This window comes from Somniosus microcephalus, unplaced genomic scaffold (assembly GCF_052327205.1).
Source record: "Somniosus microcephalus isolate GS21.2 unplaced genomic scaffold, FLI_Smic_1.0 unresolved_chr4, whole genome shotgun sequence".
Classification (NCBI taxonomy): Eukaryota; Metazoa; Chordata; class Chondrichthyes; order Squaliformes; family Somniosidae; genus Somniosus; species Somniosus microcephalus.
The window spans coordinates 36,710,047-36,728,345 of record NW_028225182.1 but is presented as its reverse complement, the minus strand read 5'-3'; the positions used below and the strand labels follow the sequence as shown (position 1 = coordinate 36,728,345).

At 55.2% G+C, this 18,299-nt stretch overlaps 1 protein-coding gene across 1 annotated transcript in view; it reads right to left on the bottom strand.

The window, feature by feature from the left end:
- Positions 1–18,299, bottom strand: part of LOC147090543 (fibroblast growth factor 11-like) — a 370,019-nt gene that overhangs the window by 178,141 nt on the left and 173,579 nt on the right. Inside the window, exon 3 of the mRNA XM_085977062.1 lies at positions 8,531–8,634. Within this exon, the coding sequence (XP_085833188.1) occupies positions 8,531–8,634 (104 nt within the window). The remainder of the gene's footprint in view (positions 1–8,530; positions 8,635–18,299) is intronic.

Here is an 18,299-nt window from a genome sequence, read left to right as displayed (position 1 = left end):
AGGACGGTGAGGTCAGAGTGGGAATGGAGCAGAGAATTAAAGTGACAGGCGGCCGGAAGCTCGGGGTCACCCTTTCGGACTGAACGGAGGTGTTCCGCAAACGGTCACCCAATCTGCAGCATCTGCAGTATTTTGCTATCGTACTCGTAATTTAACCCTTTTAGCCCCCCGGGTATCATTTGGGTGAATCTGCGCTGCACCCCCGCCAAGGCCAATATATCCTTCCTGAGGTGTGGGATCCAGAACTGAACACAGTAATCCAGATGGGGATCTGACCAAGTCTCTGTACGACTGAAGCATCACTTTGTATTCCAGCATTATTGAGATAAAGGGCATCATTCCATTAGCCTTTGTGTGCTTTGTGGACCTGTCTGCGGGCGTTCAATGAATGAACGGCCAGGCGTTTCTCCCAGTCGACGTGGACACCTGGGAGGCCCGGCCGACCGCACGGCAGCGGGTTTAAGCTGCGCGCTGCCCCTGATAAAAGCTGCCGAGCGGAGCCCGAGCGAGGCCAGGGCCTCTCGGCGGGAGCCCCGAGGGCTTCCTCCCTTGTTGGAGAAAAAATAAAAAGCTGAAGCGGGAGAGATGGCGGCCCTTTAATGAGCAGCATCCATCAGCGGCCCCTGCGGGCTGTGTGGGAGGACAGGCGGGTTCCTTTCCTGCATTCAGCCGCAGCGTTCCCTGTGCCTGACCCAGTTCTGAGCGCTGCGAGGGCCCAATGGGGGATTGTAAGTGGGGAGGGAGCTGCAGGCGAGAGACTGAGACATCAGTCAGCAAGGTGTCCTGCGGGCTGAGACAGAATGAGGACACTTCCACCGCACAGCCCCAAAACTCTTAACTCTTTGCCCCTCAGCACAGGGCTGTTTCCGACGTCATGCCGGGCTCACACTCAAGTGTGCGGTGCGAGCTCACACTTACGCTCTAATATACAGTGTGAGCTCAGACTGCAACACACATACTTTAACTTTTCAACTTTTAAACAAACGTGTTTATTTTGTAGAGATCAAGGTGAGGGCTGTTAGCACTGGTGGAAGAAATATTATGCGTAGTGAACACTAGTGTTGGCACCAACACTCCCAGGGCAGGTACAGCACAGATTAGACACAGAGTAAAGCTCCCTCTACACTGTCACATCAAACACTCCCAGGGCAGGTACAGCACGGGTTAGATACAGAGTAAAGCTCCCTCTACACTGCCCCATCAAACACCCCCGGGGCAGGTACAGCAGGGGTTAGATACAGAGTAAAGCTCCCTCTACACTGTCACATCAAACACCCCCGGGGCAGGTACAGCAGGGGTTAGATACAGAGTAAAGCTCCCTCTACACTGTCCCATCAAACACTCCCAGGGCAGGTACAGCACGGGGTTAGATACAGAGTAAAGCTCCCTCTACACTGTCCCATCAAACACTCCCAGGGCAGGTACAGCACGGGTTAGATACAGAGTAAAGCTCCCTCTACACTGTCCCATCAAACACTCCCAGGGCAGGTACAGCACGGGGTTAGATACAGAGTAAAGCTCCCTCTATACTGTCCCATCAAACATTCCCAGGGCAAGTACAGCACGAGTTAGATACAGAGTAAAGCTCCCTCTACACTGTCCCATCAAACACTCCCAGGGCAGGTACAGCACGGGTTAGATACAGAGTAAAGCTCCCTCTACACTGTCCCATCAAAGACTCCCACGGCAGGTACTGCACGGATTAGATACAGAGTAAAGTCCCCTCTACACTGTCCCATCAAACACTCCCAGGGCAGGTACAGCACGGGTTAGATACAGAGTAAAGCTCCCTCTACACTGTCCCATCAAACACTCCCAGGGCAGGTACAGCACGGGTTAGATACAGAGTAAAGCTCCGTCTACACTGTCCCATCAAAGACATCCAGGGCAGATACAGCACAGGTTAGATACAGAGTAAAGCTTCCTCTACACTGTCCCATCAAACACTCCCAGGGCAGGTACAGCACGGGTTAGATTCAGAGTAAAGCTTCCTCTACACTGTCCCATCAAACACTCCCAGGGCAGGTACAGCACAGGTTAGATACAGAGTAAAGCTCCCTCTACACTGTCCCATCAAACACTCCCAGGGCAGGTACAGCACGGGTTAGATACAGAGTAAAGCTCCCTGTACACTGTCCCATCAAACACTCACAGGGCAGGTACAGCACGGGTTAGATACAGAGTAAAGCTCCCTCTACACTGTCCCATCAAACACTCCCAGGGCAGGTACAGCACAGGTTAGATACAGAGTAAAGCTCCCTCTACATTGTCCCGTCAAACACTCCCACAGCAGGTACAGCATGGGTTAGATACAGAGTAAAGCTCCCGCTACACTGTCCCATCAAACACTCCCAGGGCAGCTACAGCACGGTGTTAGATTCAGAGTAAAGCTCCCTCTGCACTGTCCCATCAAACACTCCTGGGGCAGGTACAGCATGCGTTAGGTACAGAGTAAAGCTCCGTCTACACTGTCCCATCAAAGACTCCCAGGGCAGATACAGCACGGGTTAGATACAGAGTAAAGTTTCCTATACACTGTCCCATCAAACACTCCCAGGGCAGGTACAGCACGGGTTAGATTCAGAGTAAAGCTTCCTCTAAACTGTCCCATCAAACACTCCCAGGGCAGGTACAGCACGGGTTAGATACAGAGTAAAGCTCCCTCTACACTGTCCCATCAAACACTCCCAGGGCAGGTACAGCACGGGTTAGATACAGAGTAAAGCTTGCTCTACACTGTCCCATCAAACACTCCCAGGGCAGGTACAGCACGGGTTAGATACAGAGTAAAGCTTCCTCTACACTGTCCCATCAAACACTCCCAGGGCAGGTACAGCACGGGTTAGATACAGAGTAAAGCTCCCTCTACACTGTCCCATTATACACTCCCAGGACAGTTACAGCTCAGGTTAGATACAGAGTAAAGCTCCCTCTTCACTGCCCCATCAAACACTCCCAGGGCAGGTACAGCACAGGTTAGATACAGAGTAAAGCTCCCTCTACACTGTCCCATCAAACACTCCCAGGGCAGGTACAGCACGGGTTAGAGACAGAGTAAAGCTCCCTGTACACTGTCCCATCAAACACTCCCAGGGCAGGTACAGCACGGGTTAGATACAGGGTAAAGCTCCCTCTACATTGTCCCATCAAACACTCCCACAGCAGGTACAGCACGGGTTAGATACAGAGTAAAGCTTCCTCTACACTGTCCCATCAAACACTCCCAGGGCAGGTACAGCACGGGTTAGATACAGAGTAAAGCTCCCTCTACACTGTCCCATTATACACTCCCAGGGCAGTTGCAGCTCAGGTTAGATACAGAGTAAAGCTCCCTCTACACTGCCCCATCAAACACTCCCAGGGCAGGTACAGCACGGGTTAGATACAGAGTGATGTGCCTCAATAATTCCGAGACTCGAAGGTAGCAGAACAAAACAAGGCTTTTATTAACTTAGAACGAAACACGTAAGCGAGAGAGATGTCGTCCTTCTGGAGATTGGGGCTAGACTGAAGCTTGCTTACAAACGGGGCCAGGTATGGGCGGAGCCCTACACACAGCACATTCCAGCACATTCCAGTATACAATACAGCACATTCCAGTACACAATACAATGAGGTCTGGGGGAAGGGAAATGACACTGAAACTGATCTCAGTCACAGGCAGTGATGAATGGAAATATTTCATCACATTCACCCCTTCTATAGATTTAGTCTGTTCGGGGGTTTGATAGTCCTCTGCGACCGACGTGGCTGTTGCGGTGCCGCGGGTGTCGGCTGGGTATCCCCAGTAGCCTCCTGGGTCTCTGCCGGGGGTGCCGCCAGGGTTGTTGAAGGGGTAGTTGGTGGGGGTGCCGTTGGTCGGTGTTCTTCCGGGGGTGATGAAAGAGTAGTGGGTGGGTAAGAGTTGCTGTGATCGTCGTTGCCGCTATTGCCGTGGTTGTTGTCGATGCCGGCTGGGGCGACGTCTTTTATGGACACGGTGTCCTCCCTTCCGTCGGCGTGCCGGACATATGCGTATTGGGGGTTGGCGTGGAGTAGGTGTACTGGCTCCACGAGAGGGTCCGTCTTGTGGCCCCTCACATGCCTTCGCACGAGTACCGGACCTGGGGTGGAGAGCCATGACGGCATGGATACGCCTGAGGTGGATTTCCGGGGAAAGACAAACATTCGTTCATGAGGCGTGGTATTAGTGGCCGTACACAATAGCGACCGTATCGAATGGAGCACATCCGAGAGGACTTCCTGCCAGCGGGAGATAGGGAGGCCCTTGGTCCTTAGAGCTAGAGTGACTGCTTTCCATACTGTCCCGTTCTCCCGCTCCACTTGGCCGTTACCCCGGGGGTTGTAGCTGGTGGTACGGCTCGTGGCGATCCCCCTGGACAGCATGTACTGGCGTAGCTCTTCACTCATGAAGGACGCCCCCCTATCCGTATGGATGTAGCTCGGCATACTGAACAGGCAGAACAGGCTGTTGAGGCATTTAATGACCGTGGCGCTGGTCATGTCTGGGCAGGGGAAGGCGAATGGGAACCGGGAGTATTCGTCCACAATGTTCAGGAAGTAAACATTGCGGTCGACGGATGGGAGGGGGCCCTTGAAATCTAAGCTGAGCCGCTCAAAGGGCCGTGTAGCTTTGATTAAGTGGGCTCTATCTGGGCGGTAGAACCGAGGCTTGCACTCAGCGCAAGTGCGGCAGTTCCTGGTCAGGGACCGAACTTCCTCAATCGAGTAGGGTAAGTTACGGGACTTTATGAAGTGGAACAGCCGCGTGACCCCTGGGTGGCAGAGGTCGTTGTGGAGGGTCTGTAGCCGATCCCCGGTGGCGCTGGCACACATCCCTCGTGAGAGGGCATCAGGGGATTCGTTAAGGGCCCCTGGCCGGTAAATGATGTCGTACTCGAAGGTGGAGAGCTCGATCCGCCACCTAAGAATCTTATCATTTTTAATCTTCCCCCTCTGTTTATTATTGAACATAAACGCTACCGACCGCTGGTCGGTAAGTAGGGTGAAGCGTTTGCCGGCTAGGTAGTGGCGCCAGTGGCGCACTGCCTCCACGATGGCTTGGGCCTCCTTTTCCATGGAGGAGTGTCTGATCTCGGGCCCTTGGAGGGTCCTCGAGAAGAAAGCTACGGGCCGCCCCGCCTGGTTGAGGGTGGCCGCCAAGGCGAAGTCAGACGCATCACTTTCCACTTGAAATGGAGTGTTCTCGTCCACTGCCTGTAGCGTGGCCCGCTCAATATCCTGCTTAATGCTTTTGAAGGCAGCGTGGGCCTCAGCAGAGAGCGGGAAAGAGGATGCTTTCAAGAGGGGGCGGGCTTTGTCGGAGTAGTTGGGGACCCATTGGGAATAATAAGAAAATAACCCCAGGCATCTTTTCAGGGCTTTGGGAGTGTTGGGCAGGGGCAGCTCCCGTAGGGGGCGCAATCGGTCGGGGTCTGGTCCGATTTCCCCATTCTCCACCACGCTGCCTAGTATGCAGAGGCGCGTGGTGTTGTAAACGCACTTGTCCTCGTTGTAGGTGAGGTTGAGTTTTTGTGCGGCTTTCAGGAACCTCTCGAGGTTCGAGTCGTGATCCTGCTGGTTGTGACCGCAGATGGTGACGTTGTCGAGGTAGGGGAAGGTTGCCTGCAAGTGGTGGTCATCGACCATGCGGTCCATCTCCCTCTGGAAGACCGAGACCCCATTCGTCACCCCAAAGGGGACTCTGAGGAATTGGTAGAGGCGTCCGTTCGCCTCGAAGGCGGTGTACGGGCGGTCCTCTGGTCTGATAGGGAGCTGGTGGTACGCTGACTTGAGGTCGATGGTGGAGAACACCCGGTATTGGGCGATTTGGTTCACCATTTCTGATATGCGGGGTAGCGGGTAGGCGTCTAGTAGGGTGTACCTGTTGATCGTTTGACTATAGTCGATCACCATCCGTTTCTTCTCGCTACCCCTTACCACTACCACTTGGGCGCACCACGGGCTGTTGCTGCGTTCAATAATGCGCTCTTTCAGGAGCCTGTCTACCTCGGTCGCGATAAACCGCCTGTCCTCCCAGCTGTACCTCCTGCTTTTGGTCGCTATTGGCCGGCAGTTAGGGGTAAGGTTCGCGAATAGCGAAGGCGGCTTTACCTTCAGGGTAGCCAGACCGCACACTGTGAGGGGTGGCTGGGACCCACCGTACTTGAGCGTGATGCTTTGGTGGTTGCACTGGAAATCCAGGCCCAAGATCACGCTCGCACATAGGTTCTTCATGATTAATACTTTAAAATTATCATATACAGTTCCGTTAACGCACAATTGTACCGTGCAGTAACCCAGAATGGTCGATGTCTGGGTTTTGTCAGCCATAGAGATGGTACCCTGAGTAGGGACCACCTTTAGGGAGAGTTGTTGTGCCAGTTCTGGGTGGATAAAGCTCTCCGTGCTTCCACTGTCAATTAAGCATTTAACCCGGCATCCGTTTACCTCGATGTCCACCATTGATCTGGATAGCGGGTGCGGCCTGGTCTGGTCCACTGTGACCGATGCCACTGTAGGGCCCTGATCGATACAAGATGGCGTCCACGCTGTCTGCTCACAAGATGGCGGACCCCACGAGGTCGGGCAAGATGGCGTCCAAGATGGCCGCTCCCACGGCGCACACGCGGCGGTGGCAGGTTTTCCGGTGGTTGGTTTTCCGGCGGGGTTCCCTCTGCACACCTTCCCGAAGTGCCCCTTCTTACCGCACTTAAAGCAGGTGGTGCCTTTCGCCGGGCACAGGTTTCTGGTGTGCTTTGGCTGCCCGCAGAAGTAGCAGTTGGGTCCCTGACGCGTCGCGGCTGTCGTAGGGCTTCTGGGGGGAGAGCGGGGCCCAGCCGGTGTCGGGCTGTCGGGCGGGGAAGATGCCTTCCAAGATGGCGGCGCCCTCGGTGCACACGTGGCGGCGTGGACGGCGCGGGCTGAAGAGTAGGCGTCCGAGTTTCTCTGGGCCACATCCAGGGATCGCGCGGTGTCCGCAGCCTGTTTCAGGTCCAACCCCGTTTTTTCCAGCAGTCTTTGCCGGATGTAAGTGGAGCTGAGGCCTGTGATGAAGGCATCGCGAACAAGCTCGTCAGTGTACACCGCGGCTTTTACATCTCGGCACTTGCAGTCTTTGCCAAGCATTTTCAGGGTGCTTAGGAACTCCTCCACCGATTCCCCAGGTCGCTGTGCGCGGGTGGCGAGCAGGTGCCTAGCATACACCTCATTCGTAGGCTGCTGGTAATGCGCCTTTAAGATGTCGCAGGCGGCCAGGTACATCTCGGCGTCTTGGATGAGGGGGTAAACCCGGTGGCTTACCCAATTCCGCAGAATTCCGAGTCTCATCCTTGCAGCGTCCGTAGCGTCTTTGACGGCTGCGGAATTGTCCAGGAAGAATTCCATACACTCAAACCAGTGTCCGAAGCGTGCTGATGCGTCCGGAGCATGTTGATCCAAATCCAAACGTTCGGGTTTCAGGAGTTGATCCATAGTGTTGAAAAAATAAGTTAATAAAATTGATGTGCCTCAATAATTCCGAGACTCGAAGGTAGCAGAACAAAACAAGGCTTTTATTAACTTAGAACAAAACACGTAAGCGAGAGAGATGTCGTCCTTCTGGAGATTGGGGCTAGACTGAAGCTTGCTTACAAACGGGGCCAGGTATGGGCGGAGCCCTACACACAGCACATTCCAGCACATTCCAGTATACAATACAGCACATTCCAGTACACAATACAATGAGGTCTGGGGGAAGGGAAATGACACTGAAACTGATCTCAGTCACAGGCAGTGATGAATGGAAATATTTCATCACACAGAGTAAAGCTCCCTCTACACTGTCCCATCAAACACTCCCAGGGCAGGTACAACACAGGGTTAGATACAGAGTAAAGCTCCCTCTACACTGTCCCATCAAACACTCCCAGGGCAGGTACAGCACGGGTTAGATACAAAGTAAAGCTCCCTCTACACTGTCCCATCAAAGACTCCCAGGGCAGGTGTAGCACAGGTTAGATACAGAGTAAAGCTCCCTCTACACTGTCCCGTCAAACACTCCCAGGGCAGGTACAGCACGGGTTAGATACAGAGTAAAGCTCCCTCTACACTGTCCCATCAAACACTCCCAGGGCAGGTACAGCACGGGTTAGATACAGAGTAAAGCTCCCTCTACACTGTCCCATCAAACACTCCCAGGGCAGGTACAGCACGGGTTAGATACAGAGTAAAGCTCCCTCTACACTGTCCCATCAAACACTCCCAGGGCAGGTACAGCACGGGTTAGATACAGAGTAAAGCTCCCACTAACTGTCCCATCAAACACTCCCAGGGCAGGTACAGCACAGGTTAGATACAGAGTAAAGCTTCCTATACATTGCCTCAGCACTTAATCGGGGCCACTTTTGCGTTGTGGGCCCAGGCTCACCCGAACCCGTTTCACAAAGCTCAGTGAGGCCTGATCCCGTCAGTCTGGGCTGGGGGTTGGGCGACAGGTCCCCCGTGTCTATCCGCTGGCCTCACCCAGTCCCCACCGATCGCTGTCACTCACCGACGTGTAGAGGTAACCATCGCAGTTCATGGCAACATAGAGCCCTGTTTTCACTCCCTGAACCGCCACCACTCTTAGCCCGACGGGAATTAGATTGAAGAGTACTGGAAAAGAAAGAAGAGTTGAGAGGAATTGAGCACCCTCGATCTCCGGGGGTGGGAGGGAGGTCTCCAAAATATCCCACCCCACACCGTCTCCCTTCTACTGTAACAAAACCCACCCCCTCCCCCTAATCTATGGGGGCGATTTTGCCAGCCATGGGGAGGCAGGTTTAGAGGCGGGATTGCCGGGAAAATGGCAGAATCTGGCGGCGGGTACCCATCCCGCTCCCGACCCGCCTCCGTGCTATCTTTCCAGGAGGCGGGTACCCGACCCGCACCGGGTCCCGTCTCCTGGAGGCGGGAAGGGGATTACAGCCACTTAACTGCCTGTTAACAGGCAGTTAAGCGGATTACCCCCATCTTTCCACCAGAGGCGTGAGCTTCCCGATGACGGGAAACCTCGCCAGGTTCACAAAGCTCAGTGAGGCCTGATCCCGTCAGTCTGGGCTGGGGGATGGGCGACAGGTCCCCGTGTCTATCCGCTGGCCTCAGTGGATCTGCAGTGGATCTGCGGGGGGTCGGAGGGGTGCAAAAGTGTACTGTGGAGGCAAGTGTGGAGAGGTAATTATGTGAGGTGAGTGAAAAGTGACAGAAAATGTTCACTTACCTTTGTTTCTTCCTGCAGGCTTCAACAGTTGGGGATGCGAAGAGTCTCGCATCTCACCGGCAGAGATGACAGATGGATGCTGCATTCTCCAATGCAACAACCATCTAATTTCTGCTCATGAAAGAGGTTTGATGAGCCTTGAATACAAGGACTCATCAAACAACAGAGAATGTCAGTGTTTGACAGCTTCACAGAGCTGTCAAACGATGACAATTCATCTGTCAAAAATTTTTGACAGATGAAACGTCATACACCGACGTTCTCTGTAACCGGCTTTCCCTTAATTGGCCTGCTAAGCCCGCTGGGCGGGTTCAACAAGGTCAATCAAAGGAAAATAGTGTGGGTTGGCCAGAAGTCGATGGAGGCGGGACTAAAACCCGACAAGCAGCAGTCCCACGCCCCCATTGACAAAATCACTCCCACTCTCACTAGCGTCGATCGGCAGAACCGGCCCTGATTACATTCAAAACCATTTCACATACACACCAAAATCCCACAATGAAAGCCATTTCTCCAGCGCCTTTCACCACCTCAGGACGTCTCAAAGCGCTTTAGGGCCAATGAAGTACTTTTTTTGAAGTGGAGTCACTGTCGGAACGTAGGAAGTGCAGCAGCCAATTTCCGCACAGCAAGCTCCCACAGACAGCGATGCGATAGCAACCAGATCATCTCTTTTTTAGTGATGTTAGTCGAGGGATAAATATTGGCCCCAGGACACCGGGGAGAACGCCCCTGCTTTTCTTCGAAATAGCGGCCGTGGGATCTGTTACGTCCCCCCTGAGAGGGCAGACAGGGGCCTCGGTTTAAGATAGACGGCGCCTCCGACAGTGCAGCGCACCCTCAGTATTGCACTGGCAGTGTCGGCCTAGGCAAAATAGCGGCCAGGTAATGAATGATCAGTCAATTTGTTGTGTGGTGGTGATGGTGAGAGGAATGTTAACCAGGACCCCAGGGGAGCTCCCTACATCCTCGCTGTGCTGAATTCCAGACTCTTGGCCCCTCTACTAGTCTAACCCACTGGGGATGGTCTTCCTGCTCCTGCGCCTGGACCTGGGCCAAGCAAATTGGCCGTTCTTCTTTCCATTTCAATCATTGGGCTGATAAGTGGCAGGTAACATTCGCGCCACAGAAGTGCCAGGCAATGACTATCTCCAACAAGCGAGAGTCTAACCACCTCCCCTTGACATTCAAAGGTATTACCGTCACTGAATCCCCCACCATCAACATCCTGGGAGTCACCATTGACCAGAAACTTAACTGGACCAGCCACATAAATACTGTGGCAACAAGAGCAGGTCAGAGGCTAGGTATTCTGCGGCGAGTGTCTCACCTCCTGACTCCCCAAAGCCTTTCCACCGTCTACAAGGCATAATTAAGGAGTGTGATGGAATACTCTCCACTTGCCTGGATGAGAGCAGCTCCAACAACACTCAAGAAGCTCGACACTATCCAGGCCAAAGCAGTCGGCTTGATTGGCACTCCATCCGCCACCATAAACATTCACTCCCCCCACCACCGGCGCACCGTGGCTGCAGTGTGTACCATCTACAAGATGCACTGCAGCAACTCGCCAAGGCTTCTTCGACAGCACCTTCCAAACCCGCGACCTCTTCCACCTAGAAGGACAAGGGCAGCAGGTGCATGGGAACACTACCACCTCCTAGTTCTTCTCCGAGTCACACACCATCCTGTCGTAGAAGTATATCGGCCGATCCTTCATCGTCGCTGGGTCAAAATCCTGGAACTCCCTCTCTAACAGCACTGTGGGAGCACCTTCGCCACACGGACTGCAGCGGTTCAAGAAGGCGGCTCACCACCACCTTCTCAAGGGCAATTAGGGATGGGCAATAAATGCTGGCCTTGCCAGCGACGGCCACATCCCATAAACGAATAAAAAAACACTATGGAGAACCTACCCCATCCTCTCCCCCCTGCACCTCACAACTGTGGAGCTCCTCACCTCGCTCTGCCTTCCCTTGCAAATCCAGATGTTCTCCAAACTCAGCTTGACTTACAATTTGCATTGCTATCGTGTCTTTAATGTAGAAAAACGTTCCTGTTAAGCCGCGTGGCCATGCAGCGGTCTGGAACTCCCGCGCAGCCGGCTCACCGGCTTTCAAATGGAAAAACCGCGTACGCATGGAAATTTGAACGGGCCGCGCGGCCGAGAAAAATTAGAGGGAACATTGGTTCCAAGGCGCTTCAGAGATCAGGCAACAATGGACACCGAGCCAAAGAAGGAGACATTAGGAGGGGATGACCAAAAGCTTGGTCAAAGAGGTGGGTTTTAAGGAGGGTCTTAAAGGAAGAGAGACAAGGGCGGAGAGGCTTAGGGAGGGAATTCCAGAGTGTGGGGCCTAGATGGCCGAAGGCCCGGCCGCCATTGGCGGGGCAAAGGAAGTAGGGAATGGATAAGAGGACTTAGCTGGAGGAGCTGGGAGTTCAGGAGGAGCGGGGTGGTTGTAGGGCTGGAGGAGGTTACAGAGATAGGGAGGGGATGGACATATGTCATAGGATTACATAGGATATACGGCACAGAAACAGGCCATTCGGCCCAACCAGTCCATGCCGGTGTTTATGCTCCACTCGAGCCTCCTCCCGTCTTTCCTCATCTAACCCCATCAGCATAACCCTCTATTCCCTTCTCCCTCAGATGCTTGTCCAGCCTCCCCTTAAATGCATCTATACTATTCGCTTCAACCACTCCCTGTGGTAGCGAGTTCCACATTCTCACCACTCTCTGGGTAAAGAAGTTTCTCCTGAATTCCCTATTGGATTTCTTGGTGACTATCTTATATTGATGGCCTCTAGTTTTGCTCTTCCCCACAAGTGGAAACATTCTCTCTGTATCCACTCTGTCAAAACCTTTCATAATTTTAAAGACCTCTATTAGGTCACCCCTCAGCCTTCTTTTTTCAAGAGAAAAGAGACCCAGCCTGTTCATCCTTTCCTGATAGGTGAACCCTCGCATTTCTGGTATCATCCTTGTAAATCTTCTCTGCACCCTCTCCAGTGCCTCGATATCTTTTTTATAATATGGCAACCAGACTGTCCGCAGTACTCCAAGTGTGGTCTAACCAGGGTTCGAAACAGATTTAGCATAACTTCCCTACTTTTCAATTCTATCCCTCTAGAAATAAACCCTAGTGCTTGGTTTGCTTTTTTCATGGCCTTGAGAACCTGTGTCGCAACTTTTAGTCATTTGTGTATTTGTACTCCGAGATCCCTTTGTTCCTCTACCCCACCTAGACTCGCACCCTCCAAGTGATAAGTGACCTCCCTATTCTTCCTACCAAAATGCAATACCTCACATTTATCTGTGTTGAACTTCATTTGCCAATTATATGCTCATTCTGCAAGTTTATTAATGTCCTCCTGTAAATTGTTGCAGTCCTCCTCAGTATTGACTAATCCCCCCAATTTGGTGCCATCCGCAAATTTAGAAATTGTCAGCTCATTTTTTTCTCTCTTAGACAGTCCCTCGGAACCGAGGATGATTTGCTTCCACATTTAAACTGAGTTCTCAGGTGACTGATGAGTCCAATGTGGGACCTACAGACTCTGTCACAGGTGGGGCAGACAATGGTTGAAGGGGCGGGTGGGTGGGGTACTTGGGTTGACGTGCGCTCCTTGCGCTTGGCTTCTGCTTGCTCCCGGCGAAGAGACTCGAGGTGTTCGGCGCCTTCCCGGATGCTTCTCCTCCACTTTGTACGGTCTTGGGCCAGGGATTCCCAGGTGTCGGTGGGGATGTTGCACTTTTTCAAGGAGGCTTTGAGGGTGTCCTTGAAGCCTTTCCTCTGCCCACCTGGGGCTCTCTTGCCGTGCCGGAGCTCCGAGTAGAGCGCTTGTTTTGGGAGTCTCGTATCGGGCATGCGGACAATGTGACCCGTCCATCGGAGCTGATCGAGCGTGGTCAAAGCTTCGGTGCTGGGGATGTTGGCCTGAGCAAGAACACTGATGTTGGTGCGCCTATCCTGCCAACGGATTTGCAGGATCTTGCGGAGGCAGCGTTTGTAGTACCTCTCCAGTACTTTGAGGTGCCTGCTGTACATGGTCCATGTCTCTGAGGCATACAGCAGGGCGGGTATCACTGCTGCTCTGTAGACCATGAGCTTGGTGCCGGGTTTGAGGTCCTGATCTTCAAACACTCTCTTCCTCAGGCGACCGAAGGCTGCACTGGCACACTGAAGGCGGTGTCAGCTCCGAGGCTTCTTCCCGATAGGTACTGTGGCACGGAGGCCAGGGTGCACTATGATCTGAGCCTCACTCTCAACTCTCCAGAGAAAATGCTTCTGCTGTTGGGGTCGATAGAAATCAACAGGCTGAGACTTTTCTTTAAGCAAAGGCAAAACGTGTCTTACTTTAATCACGCTCCACGAGGTCTGAAAGGCTCAGCCCCATGCAGGGGCTATGACGTCATCACGCAACCGACGTCGTGACGTCATCACGCTACCGACGCTCTTAAAGGGACCCTGCACCGATAACCCAACCCAGAACGTACATATCACAACATTGCTATACATAGTGAATTGTGTTCAGGTACATATAACAGCATTGGCTATACATTGTGTTATTGTCCCTATGTGGTCTCCGCCACACTGCGAAGGCATTGGTGTGGAAACCCAACTCCGGATTACTCTGGTTCTTGTTCTTCGATAGGGGCGGATGTTCACCCCGCCCCCCACAGAACCGTCCTTTCCACTCCAGTAATGCATGGCCTGTTGCCCTGAGCCGAGATCAATCGAACTACGCTGATTTATGGAGTCCCGCAACAGATATAATCACTCGCCTCTAGACATAAACAGTCCTGAGAGCACCTTCGGTTTATTAATGGCTCATTAATGGCAGAGATGGTGGGACTAAGGCAGAGGGCAACTTCACCTTGGAGCCTGGGTCCGAACAGCTGCTGTGAACAGATCTCCCCACCCAGTCTCCTCTCAGAAACCGGAGTCAGTTTCGACTGTTTTCGATCACCAGCTCTCTCAGTGGGTCGCGCTCTCTCACATCTGAGTCAGAAGGTTTTGTGTTCAAGTCCCACTCCAGAGGCTGACATTCCCAGTGCCAGTGCTGAGGGAGCGCCGCACTGTCGTAGGTGCCGTCTTTCGGATGAGACGTTAAACCGAGGCCCCGTCTGCTCTCTCAGGTGGACGTAAAAGATCCCACGACCACTATTTCGAAGATGAGCAGGAGGAGTTCTCCCCGGTGTCTTGGGGCCAATATTTATCCCTCAATCAACATCACTAAAAACAGATGATCTGGTCATTATCACATTGCTGTTTGTGGGAGCTTACAGTGCGCACATTGGCTGCCGCGTTTCCCACATTACAACAGTGACTACACTTCAAATAGTACTTAATTGGCTGTAAAGCGCTTTGGGACATCCTGAGGTTGTGATAGGCGCTACAGAAATGCAATCTCTACTCCCCTGAAGGCCTTGATGGCCTTCCTTGGTCACGGTAACCGTGGCGATGGCTTTCCTTCATTACCTTGCCCAAGTGGCCACCCTTCATGCACATGTGTCTTAAAACAGTAAGTGCCAGCGGGGCAATTTGACTTCAGGTGGCATCACAGCTGAGCCCAATGCTCGATGTTCCCACACACGTACACACGCACACTCCCCTTCCAGCAGGGGTCCCCCTGGTTAGGGATCAGGAGCAGGGACCTTGGCTGGTTTTTCCCATCGCCCGACCTCAGGGCGCAAGAGGTCAATCGTAGCATCGCCCGAGCTGAGACGGGCTCAGTCAGCACAGACTGGGGATTGAACCTGTGACCTTTCCGCTCTGTCTCACACATTTAAGGCCTGGGACGTTGAGGAAACAGTACCGATTTCAAACAATGACATCTTGCATTTATATAGCGCCTTTAATGTAGTAAAACGCCCCAAGGCGCTTCACAGGAGCGATTATCAAACATAATTTGACACCTAGCCACATAAGGAGATATTGGCGGGGGGGGCTGTGTCCGGTCACAGAGGGTCACAGAGAGGCACAGAGGGTCACCAGGGGGGGTCACAGGGGACTCTCAGGGGAGTCACAGAGGGTCACAGGAGGGTTACAGGGGCTCCGGTCACAGGAGGTCACGGGGGTCAGGACACAGGGCATCACAGGAGATCACAGGGGGTCACCGGGGGTCACGGCACGTCACAGGGGGTCAGGTCACAGGGGGTCACAGAGGGTCACAGGGGGTCACAGAGGATCACAGGGGGTCACAGAATGTCACAGTGGGTCTGGTCACAGGGGGTCACAGAGGGTCACATGAAGGTTACAGGGGCTCCGGCAACAGGAGGTCACAGGGGGTCAGGTCACAGGAGGTCACAGGGGGGTCACAGGGGATCACAGGGGGGTCAGAAAATGTCACAGTGGGTCTGGTCACAGGGGGTCACAGAGGGTCACAGGAAGGTTACAGGGGCTCTGGTAACAGGAGGTCACGGGGGGTCAGGTCACAGGAGGTCACAGAAGGTCACAGGGGGTCTGGTCACAGGTGGTCACGGCGCGTCACAGGGGGTCAGGTAACAGGGGGGTCACAGAGGATCACAGCGGGGGTCACAAAATGTCACAGTGGGTCTGGTCACAGGGGGTCACAGGGGGTCACAGGGAATCTGGTCACATGGGGTCACAGAGGGGTCAGGTCACAGGAGGTCACAGAGGATCACAGGGGGTCAGGTGATGAGGGACCAAACCTGGGCCCATGCTGAGAAACAACAACTTGCGTTCCTGTGGGGTGTTTGATGCCTGAAGCTACCCAGTGTGCTTCACGGAGGGGAGAAGGATGCCACAACCGCTGGCCCCCCCACCCCCACCAAGGGCGGCTCGCTCACCCGCCGCGCCTCACCACCAGCCACACCGCCGCTTCACCGTCACCCTCACCGCCGAGAATCACCGCCCAGCCACACCGCCGAGAATCACCGCCCAGCCTCACCACCGCTTTACCGTCACCCTCACTGCCGAGAATCACCACCCAGTCTCACCGCCGAGAATCACCGCCCAGCCTCACCGCCGAGAATCACCGCCCAGCCTCACCGCCGAGAATCACCGCCCAGTCTCACCGCCGAGAATCACCGCCCAGCCTCACCGCCGAGAATCACCGCCCAGTCTCACCGCCGAGAATCACCGCCCAGCCTCACCGCCGAGAATCACCGCCCAGTCTCACCGCCGAGAATCACCGCCCAGTCTCATCGCCGAGAATCACCGCCCAGTCTCACCGCCGAGAATCACCGCCCAGTCTCACCGCCGAGAATCACCGCCCAGCCTCACCGCCGAGAATCACCGCCCAGCCTCACCGCCGAGAATCACCGCCCAGCCTCACCGCCGAGAATCACCGCCCAGTCTCACCGCCGAGAATCACCGCCCAGCCTCACCGCCGAGAATCACCGCCCAGCCTCACCGCCGAGAATCACCGCCCAGTCTCACCACCGAGAATCACCGTCCAGCCTCACCACCGAGAATCACCGGCCAGCCTCACTGCCGAGAATCACCGCCCAGCCTCACCGCCGAGAATCACCGCCCAGTCTCACCGCCGAGAATCACCGCCCAGCCTCACCGCCGAGAATCACCGCCCAGTCTCACCGCCGAGAATCACCGCCCAGTCTCACCGCTGAGAATCACCGCCCAGTCTCACCGCCGAGAATCACCGCTCAGTCTCACCGCCGAGAATCACTGCCCAGCCTCACCGCCGAGAATCACCGCGCAGCCTCACCACCGCTTTACCGTCACCCTCACTGCCGAGAATCACCACCCAGCCTCACCGCCGAGAATCACCACCCAGTCTCACCGCCGAGAATCACCGCCCAGCCTCACCGCCGAGAATCACCGCCCAGTCTCACCGCCGAGAATCACCGCCCAGCCTCACCGCCGAGAATCACCGCCCAGTCTCACCGCCGAGAATCACCGCCCAGCCTCACCGCCGAGAATCACCGCCCAGTCTCACCGCCGAGAATCACCGCCCAGTCTCACCGCCGAGAATCACCGCCCAGTCTCACCGCCGAGAATCACCGCCCAGTCTCACCACCGAGAATCACCGCCCAGCCTCACCGCCGAGAATCACCGCCCAGCCTCACCGCCGAGAATCACCGCCCAGCCTCACCGCCGAGAATCACCGCCCAGTCTCACCGCCGAGAATCACCGCCCAGCCTCACCGCCGAGAATCACCGCCCAGCCTCACCGCCGAGAATCACCGCACAGTCTCACCGCCGAGAATCACCGTCCAGCCTCACCGCCGAGAATCACCGTCCAGCCTCACCACCGAGAATCACCGCCCAGCCTCACCGCCGAGAATCACCGCCCAGCCTCACCGCCGAGAATCACCACCCAGTCTCACCGCCGAGAATCACCGCCCAGCCTCACCGCCGAGAATCACCGCCCAGCCTCACCGCCGAGAATCACCGCCCAGCCTCACCGCCGAGAATCACCGCCCAGCCTCACCGCCAAGAATCACCGCCCAGCCTCACCGCTGAGAATCACCGCCCAGCCTCACCGCCGAGAATCACCGCCCAGCCTCACCGCCGAGAATCACCGCCCAGCCTCACCGCCCAGCCTCACCGCCGAGAATCACTGCCCAGCCTCACCGCCGAGAATCACCGCCCAGCCTCACCGCTGAGAATCACCGCCCAGCCTCACCGCCCAGCCTCACCGCCGAGAATCACTGCCCAGCCTCACCGCCCAGCCTCACCGCCGAGAATCACCGCCCAGCCTCACCGCCGCTTTACCGTCACCCTCACTGCCGAGAATCACCACCCAGCCTCACCGCCGAGAATCACTGCCCAGCCTCACCGCCCAGCCTCACCGCCGAGAATCACCACCCAGCCTCACTGCCGAGAATCACCGCCCAGCCTCACCGCCCAGCCTCACCGCCGAGAATCACTGCCCAGCCTCACCGCCGAGAATCACCGCCCAGCCTCACCGCTGAGAATCACCGCCCAGCCTCACCGCCCAGCCTCACCGCCGAGAATCACTGCCCAGCCTCACCGCCGAGAATCACCGCCCAGCCTCACCGCCGCTTTACCGTCACCCTCACTGCCGAGAATCACCACCCAGCCTCACCGCCGAGAATCACTGCCCAGCCT